The sequence below is a fragment of the Cucurbita maxima genome, unplaced genomic scaffold (genome assembly GCF_002738345.1).
Source record: "Cucurbita maxima cultivar Rimu unplaced genomic scaffold, Cmax_1.0 Cma_Scf00039, whole genome shotgun sequence".
NCBI lineage: Eukaryota > Viridiplantae > Streptophyta > Magnoliopsida > Cucurbitales > Cucurbitaceae > Cucurbita > Cucurbita maxima.
Window position 1 is genome coordinate 1150801 of NW_019272055.1, and position 16707 is coordinate 1167507.

A 16707-nucleotide genomic window follows, 5' to 3' on the forward strand; every position below is an offset into this window, starting at 1 on the left:
GATAAACACAAAACCGAACGAAAGTTGCTTTCTCTGCCACCGTTTCGAAGCTCCCGGATTCGATTACCCCATCTGATTCTTTGCTTTTTCTGATCCCATCTTCTGTTCATCCTCTCTTCTTTTTGGCCATCAATGGCATCCTTCTTTGGTAGATTCACATCCCATTCCAGTTCCAGCTCCAATTCCAATTCCCATGCTCCATCTGCACCGTACGCGCCATCGGCACCAGAAGCCCACGGCCATGAACATTCTCATGAGACCGCTTCGCCGTATTTCTCCGAACACCATCCGCCGCAGCCTTATGGGTCTAATTATGGTGGGGTTTCTTCATATGGGTCTTATGGTTTTCCACCTGGGACCCCCCCTGAGGTAATTAGGAGCTTCCAAATGGTGGATAGGGATGGAAGTGGGTTCATTGATGAGAATGAATTGCAGCAAGCTCTTTCTTCTGGCTACCAGAGATTTAGTCTTAGAACCGTTCGTTTGCTCATTTTTTTGTTCAGAAATCCGGTTGATTCCTCCAGAATGGGTGAGTTTCTTACTATCTGTTCAATCTTGGATGCAATCGAGCTCGGTTGAGATCGTTATTTAGACTGAAATCTCTGTTTAATTTTGTCCTGTTCATTGCCTTTCTTGGAGGCTCAATGGGTAACGATTGTCTTGTTTGCCCTGTATCAAACTAAGGGGAATAGATTGTGAATAAATGTAAATTGAAAATGAAAACCCATGTTGTTAAATTTGAATAGGAATTCAGCTTCATTCTATATGGAGTCCTCAATTTTGGTTGTTTTGAATATATTCGAACATTGACTGAGTTTGGTGGTGCCTTTTACTTAACAATGTGTGTCTGAATCGGCTGTTGCAGGGCCTAATGAGTTTACAGCTTTGTGGAACTGTCTTGGGCAATGGCGTGTGAGTAATGTTGTGATTGTGTGGTTTCCCTCTCTCTTCTTCATTTTGGCCTCATAATTTATCTGTTTTTGCTGAAACTTCTTAAAGTGATGAGTAGATTGTTGGTTTTAAATGTTCTTATGTGGTCTGTTGTGTGAAAAAATAATTGTTGGGTGTAATGCTGACTAATAATGTAACGACCAATTCCACTGCTTGTGCTTTCCCTTTTGGATTTCTCCTCAAGATTTTAAAACGCGTATGCTAGACAAAGGTTTCCACACCCCTGTAAAGAATGTTTCGTTCCCCTCTCCAACCGATGTGAGATCTTACAATCAATGGTACCAGAGCCAGACCCTGGGCGATGTGCCAACAAGGACGGTGAGCTCGAAGGAGAGTGGACACCGGATGGTGTGCTAGCAATGACGCCGGACCCCGAAGGGAAGTGGATTGTGAGATCCCACATCGATTGGAGAGAGAAATGAATGACAACGAGGACACTGGGCCCTGAAGGGGGTGAATTGTGAGATTCCACGTCGGCTGGAGAGGGAAACAAAGCATTCTTTTCAAAGGTGTGGAAACCTCTCTCTAGCATACGCGTTTTAAACCTTGAGGGGAAGCTCAGAAAGTAAAGTCTAAAAAGGACAATTTCTGATAGTGGAGGACTTAGGCCGTTTCAAATTAACTTGTGATGGAGTACCATAATAATATTAGATAACAGAAAAGTATTTTAGTTGATCCAATTTGTTGATTTTTCTGCATTTTGTTCTTTCATTCAGAAAGCAAAACTCTCTTGCTTCTACAGCTACTTGCAGAACAATATAGAAGCGCATGAAACATGTATAGTTGATGTACCGTTTTTTTTTCCAAAATTTAAGGATGTTTTTAGGATAAGGCTTTCTAGAGGTTTGACGAAAGAGGGTAGATAAGAAGAAAACGAAACGACAGAGCAACCTTTTAATTTAATAAAGACAGTTCCAGGTTGTATATCGAACACGTTTGAGTTTTATTTGCCTTTTCCATTCCTTTTGTTTATTTACTTTCAGAATTCCTTCGGACCTTTGATTGAGACTAAAGAACTCTCATTTTCAGGGCACGTTCGAGCGATATGATCGAGATAGAAGTGGGAAAATTGATGCGTTAGAAATGAGGGATGCACTTTATGGTCTTGGCTATGCAGTCCCATCTTCAGTCCTCAAACTTCTAATATCACTTTACGATGATCAAAGTGGGCGTCGAGTTGAATTTAACTTCGGCAGTTTCGTCGAGTAAGTGTTTGAGCATAGTTTAATACTTCTAGCTTTTTATGAGATACTTACATTTCTGGAATTGTCTATTTCTTGTCTGCAGATGTGGCATGATAGTAAAGGTAAGACTTAAGACCTCTTACTCCCGATTTCATTAATATCGTCACGTTGCTCGACTAAATAATACTATCGATAAACCTTGCTGAAGTAAAACTGAAAGCGTTTGGTGTTCATGGGTATCATTATCATATTGTTAGTAGCTGCACATGGTTTGAAGTGATATCATTTCTAAACCGATGCGTGCAAAATTACAGGGATTGACCGAGAAATTCAAGGAGAAGGATAGGCACTACACGGGTTCGGCTATGCTGACGTACGAAGATTTCATGTCAACAATCCTCCCATTTCTTGTGTCTTACAGTTAAAAGGCCTCCAAAATAGCCATATAAAGTGTTCATTTAAGGACGTTTGGTTTAGAGCAAAAAGGTTTTTGTTTCTTCTGTGTAGAGATATGTTTTGGAACTTGTTTTTTCTTTATCAAAATTCTCCAATTTTCTATATTTGATGCAATCATTGATGTTACCTTTTTTCTTTGTGCCGAAAACATTCCTTTTAAATAGTTTACAAATGATGTTATGAACAATAAAATTCTTAAATTAATCCAAAACATACCCTATAAAATAGAGAAAAATAACGAAGTGCCTCCATCATTTTTAGGAGTGTCTTATATTTACCAAAAAATAAATATCAAGAATTATTTGTGTTCTAGGAATTCAAGTGTTGGGTTAGAAAATAACGGGGACAAGAATCAATTAAGACTGGCTAAAAGTCTTGAGTTCGAGTGAGGTAGCATTCTAGTCTTAAGAAAAGTTGTCTTGCTCGACTTTATGAAGTGAGCCACTTTTTCTCCTTTAATTCACTTATTTAAAACAAATTTTACTTTACTTTATTTCTCATTTAATTCACGGGTTAAAAATATGGTCTACCATTATAAATGTATGCGTAAATACCTAAAAACAAAAGAAACGCGTAATTAAGGAGAAAAAATCACAATTTTTTTTTATCTAACTCACTTGCTTAGAACAAAACTAATAAATAGAAAACGTGGAAAGAAGGAAAAAGGAAAAATCTGGAAAAAGTTAGGCTCGGTGGCTGATACAGAATCCGAACCACAGCCTCAGACTAAACCAAGTCAGGTTTGGATTCCACCCAGGCGCGCCTTCAGCCCAGCAAGTAGCTAGCGTTCTCGGCTCATTAGCACAGCAAACCTGGGCCAGTTTCTGCTTTAGCTCGTCTGTGTTCTCGACCCAAAATCTGCGCCCAGCATCAACACACCTGCAGATCAACCCGCCTTGTGTCTAAATCGCACTTTTGATGGCAGCAGACTTGCAATTGTGCGGCACTCACTTTTCAACGACAATTCGTTCTTACGTCGTCTACGGTCAAGCGACATATGCTCGAGCCTCTTGCCTCGGTTTAAGAAGAAGATTTTAGAAAGAGGAGAGAGAGAGATTTTTGAAAGAGAGATTTTGAAGAAAAGTTATATATGCAAGTAAGAGAGTAACAACAACGGCTCATAGTATATAACTTTTGGTAGGGAGAAGTTGACAACTTGTCATATCCCCTAGTACATTATGAGACATTTCATGTATGGCAGGCTTAGACATGATTTTTCAGAAACGTCATCCTTCCTAAAAATACAGAAGTAAAACACTAGAATATGGAAAGACATAAGAGTTTGGTTGTCATGGGCATGCGACCATGGGCAACACGCCTTGGATGAGCATGACCGTGACATCCTCTCCCACCTAATTGGTTGACTTCTCCGCCAACCGACTACTTTCAAACCTGGCGATGTGGGTGGCGGCGGAGTCTAGATCTCGGTGCTTTCTCAGCTGGTTTCCTCTGTAGGGAGATTCTTCCATTTGACAAGGAATTCGCGAATCTTCAGTATGGGTCTTTCTATCTTCCTAACTCTGTCGGCTAGGATCTCCTCTATTTCTTTGGTGTCTCTTTGTTTTAGATCGATGCTCGGTTTAGTGATTACATTTTGCTGGTCGTCGTCTGGGTCAGGGTGATAGGGTTTCAAGTTGCTCACATGAATTACTGGGTAGATTTTCATCCATGTGGGTAGTGCAACTTTGTAGGAAGTAGTCCTGATCTTTTTAAGGACTTCAACTGGGCCTTCATATTTTCGAACTAGTCTCTGGTCCTTTCGGCTGCGGAATTTGATCTGTTCTGGTCTCAACTTGATGAGGACTTGGTCTCCTACTCGGAATTGGAGTGGGCGACACTTTTTGTCCGCCCACTTCTTCATATGTTATGTTTGGAAGCTTTCTCCAAATATGCCCGGGCTATATCTGTTGTCCGCTTCCATTCTCTGGTGAAATTTTGAGCTTGAGGGTTTTTCTTGCATAAGGATGATCAATAATATGGGGCAAAGCTGATTGTCGTCCACTTACAATTTCGAAGGGGCTCTTTCTCGTAGACAAACTCGTCTGACAATTGAAACAGAATTGGCCGACATCTAGCAGATGTATCCAGTTCTTCTGGCGAGCGTCGGCGAAGTGACGTAAGTATTCTTCGAGCAAGTAGTTGAACCATTCTGTCTGTCCATCGGTTTGAGGATGATAACTCGAGTAGATGTTTAAAGTCGTTCCCAAGAAAGCGAATAACTCGGTCCAGAATGTGCCAATGAATCTACCATCCCTATCGACGATGATGCTCGATGGAATTCCTCATAACTTTACAATGTGTTTGAAAAATAGTTGGACTGTTAGTTAAGCTGAGCAAAATTTGGGAGTGGGAACGAACGTTGTGTATTTCGAGAATCGGTCTACGACAACCAAGATGGCATCATATTCCCTGACTTTTGGGAGGTGTGTTATGAAGTCCAGAGACACTTTCCCAAGGCCTTGTTGGCACGAGTAGAGGTTCCAAGAGTTCCGAGACTTTGGCTTTCTCAACTTTGTCCTGTTGGCAGATGAGGCGCGTCTTGGTGTACTGCATGATGTCATCCTGCATATTTGGCTAGAAGTACCCCTTTTTTATTAAGGCATATGTTTGTTGCCACCTAGGGTGTCCGGCTCATAAGGTATCATGACATTCCTGAATGAGCTTCTTCATCAGTTCTCATGTTCTTGGAATGTGTAATCTATTTTGCATTGTCATTAGAAGGTCTCCCTCGACCCAAAACTGTCTTGTCTTCCTAGCTTTGGCTAGTTCAACGAAGGCTTTGGCCGATGGGTCTTTATGTAAATGTTCTTTCATGATGTCGCGCATCGATCCATCGATCTTACTTGAGTGAACATGGGCTAAAATGCACAAGGCTGCATGTTCGCCCTTCCGACTCAGCTCGTTGGCTGCTTGGTTACTCTTTCTTGCCTTGTGTTCAAATTTGAAGTCGAATTCAGCCAACGACTCCTACCACTGGGCTTGTTTTTCCGTCAATTTCGGTTGATCGAAGAAGTGGCAAATGACTATGTTATCCATCTTCATTACGAATTGTGATCCCAAAAGGTACTTTCTCCAGACTCGTAGGCAAATGGACCACAGTCAGCATTTCTTTTTCGGAGATAGTGTACCTTCTTTCAGCATCATTGAGCTTTCTACTTTCATAAGCGATGGGGTGGCCTTCTTGAATAAGGACACCGCCTAGGGCAATGTTAAATGCATCTATCTCTATTTCAAATGGTTTAGGTAACATCTACTGATCCGAGGACAGGACCCTTCATCATGTTTCCTTTAGATCTTCAAAGGTCATTTCACATTCATTTGACCACGACCAAGGGTGGTCTTTTTTCAGGAGTTCAGTTAATGGGACGGCTCGTCGTGAAAACCCTTCGATGAACCGCCTATAGTAGTTTGTCAATCCTAGGAAGGATCGCACATCGGATACTGAAGTAGGGATTTTCCACTCTTGGATAGCTTTTATCTTATTGTTATCCATACCAATCTATCCACAACTGATGACATGTCCAAGGAAGTTGATACATGTTTGTGCGAAGGCACATTTTTCTTTCTTGACGTACAACTGATTCGGCCGCAACATGTCAAACACTAGCTTCAGGTGCACCTTGTGTTTCTCCAGGGTTGTGTTGTATATAACTATGTCTCGAGGTATACTACGACGAACTAATCAAAGTATTCGTGGAAAACCTAGTTCATTAACGTGCAAAATGTAGCTAGGGCATTTTTCAAACCAAAGGGCATTACTAGGAATTAAAAGGCTCCATATCTTGTTACACACATCGTCTTGGGCTCGTCCCCTTTGGCGATACGTACTTGGTAGTACCCTGATCATAAGTCCAACTTCGTGAAATATTTGGCCCCGTGAAGCTGGTCAAACAAGTCGGATATTATCGGCAGTGGGTATTTGTTGCGTATCATCACCTTGTTTAAGGCTCTATAATCTATGCACAGACGCAACGTCCCATCCTTCTTTTTCTGAAATAGTACGGGGGCTCCGTAAGGTGCCTTTGTCGGGTGGATGAATCCTGCCGTCAACAACTCATCTAGTTGTTTCCTCAATACAGCTTGCTCAGGGGGAGCCATCTGGTATGCGTTCTTCGCTGGGGGTTTAACCATGGGGAGGAGTTTAATTTCGTGATCAATGCCTCGACGGGGTGGTAGTGTTTGTGGTAAACTCTCTAGCATTATGTCAGCATAACTGTCTAGTACGTCCTTGATTTCGCTTGGAACAGTTTCTTCAGTGGTCATTTCTTCCATCAAGGGTATAGCCATAAATGTAGGTTCCTCTCATGCGAGTCCTCTTTTCAATTGTATGGCCAAAATCATTCTAAAATTACCTGGTTGCTTGATGCTTGTAGGTATCACTGTGGGGTTGTGGTCGGTGATCACCAAGCATTTCGCCAGTGGCATTGGGATAACTTTGTGTTCTAGGAGGAAGTCCATCCCAAGTACCACGTCGAAGTCGTCCATGCGAACCACGACAAGGTCCATTTCTCCTGTCCAGGTCCCTAATTTGAAGAAGACTCTTTTGGAAACTCCCACAATAGGCAGGGCCTCGGAGTTGACAGCTTTCATTTTTCCGGGGTCCTTTTCTATGGTGAGTCCCAATCTTTGTGCTTCTTGGTCGGTGATGAAGTTGTGGATTGCACCTGAGTCTATCAAGGTGCTCTTGCTTGGTCGGGAGTTTATTGTTGCATCTACGAACATGAGTCATTTCTCTATTATCTCTTTTGGGTCGACCTTCCGTTGGAGGGCTGACAAGAATTTAAGCGCACCCATTTGGGGGTTGTCCTGATCTTCCCTCCTATCTGGCTAGTCTCGACTCCTGTGTCATTGCTCTCTTGAATGGACACTTGGAGTGCACTGAGAGAGGCCGATGAGGACAGTAGCACAGTTTGTGGGGGCCTTTACACAATAGGCATTGTAAAGGTGCTGTCGGGTAGTTCTTTTAAGGGTAAGGTCCTCGAGATGTCCCCACTTGGTTATTCTGAGGAGGTCTATTTGTCCACCCACTTGGTCTATCGTTACTTTCGTTTATTCTATTGAGGCCTTTATTTTGATGACCTGGTAGTCTATATGTTTTGCCCCCAGTGTTTGGGGCCTGTGTTGTTCTTCTTTGGAAACTCGCTTTGTTCCCAAAGTCTAGGAGTCTCTCGGCGCTGGCAATTGCGGTAGCTAGGTCTTGAACCTTTTTCTCATGTATTTTGGTTTTGGCCCACGGTTGTAACCCATTTATAAAGAAAAATACCTTGTCTTTCTCTGATGTGCCCCTGATATCTAGTATCAAGGTTGAGAACATAGTCCCTTATTCTTCCCATTTGTTTTAGGGTTATTAGTTTTTCCATTGCCATATGTTCTACATTTTCGGGGAAGAATTAGTCCCTCAACTCTCTCTTACGAGTCAATGGAGCACAATCCATTCTCGATGTCTTGCACCTTTGTACCCCACCAAAGTTTTGCATCGTCTATGAGATGCATTGAGGCTACTGTCAGTTTATGTTGTCAGTACAAGCTGTTGTGGCTTTGAAGTACTGTTCGACATCAAAGATGAAGTTCTCAAACTCGTTGGCGTCTCGGTCCCCTTTAAAGGGTTTGGGGTCTGGGAACTTCAATTTGTTGGATCCTGTATGAGTTTGCCCAGCCGTGACGTTCTCCACGGCTTTCATGGTCACCCCAATTCGAGTGTTCATGTCGGCCATCTTTTCTTGGATGACATCAATCGTTGTTCTGAATTCGTCAGCTAATCCATTAAACAAACTCATCATGGTATTTTGTAGCACGTCGAATTCTTCGCCACGTCCCTCCTTGTGTGCAACAGAGCTATCAGGGCTACTAGAAGGTCTTGAGCTGCTCGTAGGAGCAACTCTTTCTTCGAGCGAGGCCACTCGAAACATTAGTTCTGTGATTGGCAACCCATCTGATGGAGTTAAAATAACACATGCGGAAGCAATTTGGATCTTAGGCACTTTTAGAACATCAATTATAGTAAATAACTAGCATTTTCATAAGTATTAAATCTTAAGGTCTTTGAGTACTAACCTTTTGTAGTTCAAATTCTTTTTTCCTCACGAACCGGTTTCGAACCACCACTAGTGTCTTCTCCACTATTCTCCGACCTTAGAACGGGATTGTGGAATCCAGTGAGTAACTAAACTTGGGAGGGATTTAATATATATGAAGAGAGAGTTTGTGAGAGTTTTTCTCAAGGTTTTTCCAAAGAAGAACTTTCATGTACCTTGATCACTCTATTTAAAGAGTCATGTTTGCATGTTCATGCAAATTTGAGATCACCAAATTTTGACACCTCAAAATTCCACAAACTCAAACATAGATTTTTCCATTAAATGAAATCAACATTTTGACTTTCTTCATTTTAATTCAACAATCAATTTGAACAATTAATTTCAACTTAAAGTAATATTAAAGGATTAATTAAACTATTTAATTAATATTTAATACTGAATTCAAATGTCAATCTCAATCAATTCCGACACATATTTGATTAAGATATTTAAATATCTCAGATTTTCTCTTTTTGTTTAATTCGTAAATAAAACAAAAATGCAGTTAAATATATCGTATATATGTAGTGCATATTTCTTGATTTGAATTCGAACACTTCAAACTCACTCGTCACACTGTTCTATGGTTTAGTCTGATATGAGCTAGCAGAGAGACCTAATGGACTTATAGATCATGGGCTAAAACGATCCAAGATTAACCAGTTAAACTCATTAACCTTGTTAACCAACATTCGTTAACTACTAGGACACTCCACTATAGCCTAGTAGTTGCACTCCCCTCACTATAGATATATTTATGTCCATTTGATATAATCATGATTAGTAAGTCGATCCTTCACAGGCTGTTCGTAACTAGAGCTGGGTCAATTTACCGTTTTACCCTTAAAGTTACTTTTTGTTTCTTATGTCTTACTGATCCTCTAATAAACAATTGGTTTGTGGTTCAACTAGTAAACCGAATCCTTCTCAGGCCAATGAGAGGGTGGGGCCCCTTGTTCAAGACCTAGAGTCAGTACTTAAGGGAACTACCTCTCTTCTATCCTTAAAAGTGGGTAGGAGTGAACTTCATCTTGCACCCCACGTCCCCAGCCATTCACTTAGTTTTACCTCTGAAATGGGAGGCCTATTGAGTCGGCGAACTCGAGCCACTCTCACCCATGCAAATCTAAGGATAATTCTGAATAAACAGGAGTTCATGGTTAGTTCAGGATTAAGATCGAGTTACTTAGGTCATCGAAAGAAAATCAGTCTCAACATTAAACGACATTATAAAGTGAGTGATTTTCTTCATGGTCCGATCTTATGCAATATTCATTGCAAAGGACGCCCCCACTCACATGTCTCCGCATGTATAATTTAGTGATCACATTGTTTATGTCATATACAAAAGTGAGCCGCATCCATGGTGTCCCTAGGATAAGGTACTTAGCCTTATCCCTATACTATAGATCATTTTGACTATATACTTAAACTTGATCCACTCTTATGTCTCTACATATAGTTCAAGTACTCATACTATAGTCAGAGTGTTCTTAGTTTAATGGATTTAGATTAATAATCGTAAAATTCACTTTATTCAAAAACAATCTTTACTGAATAAATATCAATAATAAATTTATTGAAAATAAAATATGTTTTTGTTTACAAAGAACCCTCTTTATCTGAAAAAACACTCCTCTATTACTTTTTTCTTTTTTTCTCTCCTATTCACAATATAAATAACATGCATTTATAAGCTCAGAATGCCCCTCTTTCCCAAGCCATAAAACGCCATTATTTATTGAACACTCTTGGCCTTTCTTCAGGCTCTTGTAATTTTCCTTTACAAAGTATTTTTGAATTTAAAACCCACTCAAATTAACTAAAAATAAAATTTAAAGTTTATTCAATAGAATTCTCCCATAAACTTAAATGCTCCTACTCCGTCATGTCAATTATCTTCTTGTATTTGTCGAAAATTACTATCAATAATAGTTTTGTAAAAATATCTGCAACTTGATTCTAACTTGCCACATGCAACAATTCCACACTTCCTTCCTTCACTTTAAATTTGTGAAATAAATCTCACACACACTAGCGGGAGAGACAAAGAACACTTTATTTATCTGTAAAAAAATACTTATCTATTATTTTTTTTTCTTTTTTTTTTCTACCATTCTCGAAAAACCCTTTTCTATTATGTTTTTGGAAAAAACCTCTCTATTATGTTTTTTTTTTCCCCTATTATGCCACTATTTATTAAGAAGTCTTCTAGAACTAAATATAGCCATGAGAATTGTCACTATTTCCTAAGCCATAAAAAGCTTCTAAAACTAAATATAGCCATCATAATGCCACAGTTTACTAAGCCATAAAAAGCCACTATTTTCTATCAACACTCTTTTGCCTTTAGTCTTCAACACTCATTGTCAATAAAACTTCCCATAAACTTAAAAAGCTCATGCCATCTGTCATGTCAATCATCTTCTTGTATTTGTCGAAAAGTACTTTCGGTAGCAGTTTTGTAAAGATATCCACAACTTGATCCTGACTTGCCACATGCAGCAATTCCACACCTCCTTCCTTCGCTCTAAATTTGTGAAATAAATCTCACACACTAACCATAGAAATAGAAAGAGACAAAGAACCCTTTATTTATCTGAAAAAAACCCTCATCTATTACTTCTCTATTTTTTTTCTTTTTTCTTTACCACAATAGAAAGAACAATGTATTTATAAGCTATTCTAAAATTAAATATAGTCATGCCACTGTTTACTAAGTGCCACTATTTCGTATAAACACTCTTGGCCTTGTACAACTGACTTTTTAATTTAAAACCCACTAAAATTAACTAAAAATAACATTTAATGTTTATTCAATAATTTTGAAGTCTCATTTCTCTTACACCCAGTGTGGCCTTCCTCTAGGCTTCCTTGGTTGAGATGATAAGTCGATGAAACATATCTACTACTAGGTTACACTTTGCTGATTGGGCAACCTCTGATTCCTTCTTGGATTTATACTTCAATTCCTTTTTCTCCCGACCCATTGGTTTTTTCTTCACTTTCTTGCTGCCAACACCAATGGATACTTTTGGAAGATGTTAATGGTTTTTCAATAGAATCTTATACGGGTAGTTTTGCGACCGTTTTACCTTCATCAATAGGGTTCTGTTTCTATCGTATATCTTGAGCAACAGATCAACTATCTCCACTCTACTACTTTCTTTTGTCATTTGACCTAGGCTAATAATATTGCTCTTCAAACTCAGGATTTTATATACATTGGTCAATAGATGTTGATCATCATTCTTACACTGGAACAAGATAGATCCCTTGCCTTGGATCGATACTAGTGATCCATTGCAAAACTTCATGTTTCCAATAAACTTCTCATCAAGCTCCTTGAACTTTGCTCGATCTCCAGTCATATGATTTCTCGCTCCATTGTCTAGGTACCGTATCTCGTTTCTACTTGTATTTTTCATCTATGAAGGGGTTTGTCATAACCTTCTATTCATTAAGCATCAATAGGTGTGTCATTTTCTCGGCCAACATCAATGCAGGCTCTTCATCATCCGTGGACATGAAGTTTGCCTTCTCATCGCGCTCCGTGTTGTTGGGTTTTATGTCCTAAAACTCAAAGTTTGTGAACAAAAACATATTCTATTTTCAATAAAGATATTATTGTTGTTTATTCAGTAAAAATTGTTATTGAATAAAGTGAACTTTACGATCATTAATCTAAATCCAATAAACTAAGAACACTCTGACTATAGCATGATTACTTGAACTATATGTAGAGACATAAGAGTTGATAAAGTTCAAGTATATAGTCAAAATGATCTATAGTATAAGGATAAAGCTGAGTACCTTATTCTAGGGACACTATGGATGCGGCTCACTTTTGTATATGACATAAACAATGTGATCACTAAATTGTACATGTGGAGACATGTGAGTGGGAGCGTCCTATGCAATGAGTATTGCATAAGATCGGACCATGAAGAAAATCACTCTCACTTTATAATGTCGTTTACTATTGAGACTGATTTTCTTTTCATTCGATGACCTAGGTAACTCGATCTTAATCTAGAGCTAACCATGAACTCCTGTTTATTCAAAATTATCCTTAGATTTGCATGGGTGAGAGTGGCTCAAGTTCGTTGACTCAATAGGCCTCCTATTTCAGGGGTAAGACTGGGTGAATGGCTAGGGACGTGGGGTGCAAGATGAAGTTCACTCCTATCCACTTTTAGGGTTAGAAGAGAGGTAGTTCCCTTAAGTACTGACTCCAGGTCTTGAACAAGGGGCCCCACCCTCTCATTGGCCTGAGAGGGATTCGGTTTACTAGTTGGACCACAAACCAATTATTCATTAGAGGATCAGTGAGACATAAGGAACAAGAAGTAACTTCAGGGGTAAAACGGTAAATTGACCCAGCTCTAGTTACGAACAACCTGTGAAGGATCGACTTACTAATCATGGTTATATCAAATGGACAGAAATATATCTATAGTGAGGGGAGTGCAACTACTAGGCTATAGTGGAATGTCCTAGTAGTTAATGAACGTTGGTTAACAAGGTTATTGAGTTTAACCGGTTAATCTTGGATCGTTGGATCCCATGATCTATAGGTCCATTAGGTCCCTCTGCTAGCTCATATCGGACTAAACCATAGAACAGTGTGACGAGTGAGTTTGAAGTGTTCGAATTCAAATTAGGGACTATGTGCTACATATATGTGATATATTTAACTGCATTTTTGTTTTATTTACGAATTAAACAAAAAGAGAGAATCTGAGATATTTAAATAAGATTTAATATCTTAATCAAATATGTGCCCGAATTAATTGGGATTGGCATTTAAATTAATATTAAATATTAATTAAATAGTTTAATTAATCATTTAATATTACTTTAATTTGAAATTAATTATTCAAATTAATTGTTGAATCAAAATGAAGAAAGTCAAGATGTTGACTTCATTTAATGGAAAAATCCATGTTTGAGTTAGTGGAATTTTGAGATGTCAAAATTTAGTTTAACGAAACTTGCATGCTTGTCAAATAAACCCCACAAATTTGAGTGGAATTTTGAGTGTCAAAATTTGAGTGGAATTTTGAGTGTCAAAATTTGGTGAACTCAAACTTGCATGCTTGTCACATAATCCCAAACATTTGAGTGGAATTTTGAGTGTCAAAATTTGGTGATCTCAAATTTGCAAGAACATGCAAACAAGACTCTATAAATAGAGTGATCATGGTACATGGAAGGTTGGCTTTTGGAAAAAAACCTTGAGAAAAACCTCTCACAAACTCTCTCTTCATATATACTAAATCCCTCCCAAGTTTAGTCATTCACCGGATTCCACAATCCCGTTCTAAGGCCAGAGAATAGTGGAGAAGACACTAGTGGTGGTTCGAAACCGATTTGTGAGGAAAAAGAAACTTGAGCGACAAAAGGTTAGTCTTCAAACTCATTGAGTTTTAATGCTTTTGAACATGCTAGCTAATTCACTATAATTGATGTACCTAGACTGCCTAAGATCCAAATTACTTCCACATGTGTTATATTAACACCATCAATTGGTATCAGAGCAAGTTTTAGGCACTTTATTTACATTAATTTGAGCATGGTGGGTACTATTTCATGAATGAAATTTTGTGGTTGCTAAAGTAGTTGTTTTTGGTTTTGACATTTTTTTTATGCTTCCATTTGATACAATTATTGTAATAAGCCTAATGTGTATGGGCTTTAATGAATGAAGAAAGGTCTATAATTTTTATGGATTCATTAGAGTTCATTTTAGGTTGTAATTGATCAAAAAAAGAAGAGATAGCAAGCTGAACCGAAGAAGAAGATTCTAGATCGTGTTATGGGCTACGTCCTGGTATTTTTTTCATAATTTTTTGCTTAACTACCGGACAAGTTAAGAGCATCGGAAGTTCGCTTACCATTCTCGGACGATTCTCGGATCTCCACCTTCGGGTTGAGATTTTGGCCAAACTTCTTCGCAGATCAGGTGTAGAGTTGTTCCTAAGTGAATAAATCAATATTTTAAGACTCGATTCACATAGGAAAAGCTCAAATCTGAAAATATCGTTTAGAATCTTACCTCATGAATCGTTCTTGGATCTTGACGGAGCGTCGGCCTCGCTAGCCTATCAGTCCTTGTACAGGTCTCTTCTGAAGGTGGGTTCCGCAGTGGTACGATGAACTTCGTAGCGACTCTTTTATGTTCTCTTTGAATTTCTCTTTCTTTTGCAGGAGGATTGATAGGGTTTTCCTTGAGCCCCTATTATGGCTAAAGGGACAAAATGACTTTTTTTTTTTTTTTTTTTGCATTACAAACTTCCTCTCCTTAGGAACTTTTGTCCCCGAAAGTGGATATCTCTTGGAAGAGTTCGGGATAAGCTCGCCTCACGTCCTCTTCTCGTTCCCAAGTTGCCTCTTCCTCACGGTGGTTACCCTATGAGACCTTTACTGAGGGAATATCTTGCACAATCGCCTAGTGTCTCGAGCCAAAATTCTGCTAGGCTTCTCTTCGTAAGATAGATCTTCCCAAAGAGGAAGCATCTCATACTCGATTACATGAGTAGGGTCTAGAGTGTACTTCTGCTGCATGGATACGTGGAGTACATTGTACCCGGCGACAAGGTTCGGTGGCAGGGCAATTCTGTAAGCCATAGCCCCAACTCTTTCTAGAATTTCGAGGGGGCCTATGAACCTTGGGCTTAATTTTCCCTTTTTTCTGAACCTCAACATCTGCCTCATAGAGACTACCTTCAAGAACACGTGGTCACCCACCTCGAGGTCCCTTCTTCACAAATCTGCATATCTTTTCTGTCGGCTCAATGCGGTGAGTATCCTCTGCTTGATTTTCTGCACCGCTGCGTTGGTGACCTGAACCAACTCTGGTCCTAGTAGTTGCTGCGTGCTTACCTCTTCCCAATACACTGGTGTTCGACACCTACGCCCATACAGTGCTTCAAAGGGGGTCATCTGGATGGTCGCTTGATAACTATTATTTTAGGCAAACTCCATCAAAGGTAGATCTTCGTCCCAGCACCTAGAGAAATCTAAGGAATAGGCTCACAACATATTCTCTATGATCTGGTTCAGCCTTTTGGTTTGTCCGTCCATTTGAGGATGGAACGTTGTACTAAACCTTAACTGAGTTCTTAGTGCTTTCTGGAGACTTTTCCAAAACTGAGAGGTGAACCTGGTGTTCCAATCTAATACTATGGACATTGGTACCTCGTGTAGGTGTACTATCTCCTTGATATATAACTGAGCCCACCGATCCACTCAATATGTGGACTTTCCTAGAATGAAGTGGGTCGTCCTTGTCAATCTGTCTACAACTACCCAGATGACGTTGAAACCCTACTTTGTCTTTGGCAAACCCAAGACGAAATCCATATAGACTGCTTCCCATTTCCACTGAGGAACATTCAGGGGCTGTAGTAGTCGTGCTAGGCGCTGCCTTGGGGCCTTCACCTGCTTGCAGGTCAAGCAACGGCTTACGAAATCCGCTATGTCCCTCTTCATTCCAGACCATCAATAGTATCTTTTCAGATCCTAATACATCTTCGTACTTCTAGGGTGGAACGTATAAGATGTATCATGGGCTTCGGTCATAATATCTTTTAAGATTCTCTCGTCTCAGGGAATGCACAGGTGGTTTTTCCACAGTCGGTCTCCGTCAGAGAAGATAGAATACCCTGGTGGTCTCTCTGTCTCAGTTTGACTCCACATTTTACTGAGGTGTTCATCATACCTCCGAGTGTCGATAATTTTCTTTCTTAGGGTGAGTTGTATGGTCAACTGTGCCATCTGAACAGTACCATCTTTAACCACCACATCTATCCCAGCCCTCTCCATCTCATCTTGTAGTCTTTCCTGCGTGGTGATCATCGCAGAAGTATGCACAACCTTCCTTCTCAGTGCATCAGCTACAATGTTGGCTTTGTCGGGATGGTACATGATCTCTATGTTATAATCTTTTACCAGTTTCAACCATTGCCTTTATCTCATATTGAGCTCCTTCTGCATGAACAAGTACTTGAGGCTCTTATGATCGGTGAAGACTTGTA

General features: G+C 39.6%; 1 protein-coding gene across 1 annotated transcript; it reads left to right on the forward strand.

Annotated features, from left to right (window-relative positions):
- Positions 1-2717, forward strand: LOC111469333 (probable calcium-binding protein CML48). Its single transcript, XM_023114572.1, has 5 exons — positions 1-529; positions 866-912; positions 1981-2156; positions 2239-2257; positions 2450-2717. Exons 1-5 carry the CDS (start codon positions 133-135, stop codon positions 2558-2560), a joined length of 750 nt encoding a protein of 249 aa, XP_022970340.1. The 5' UTR covers positions 1-132; the 3' UTR covers positions 2561-2717.
- Positions 2718-16707: the final 13990 nt, after the last annotated feature.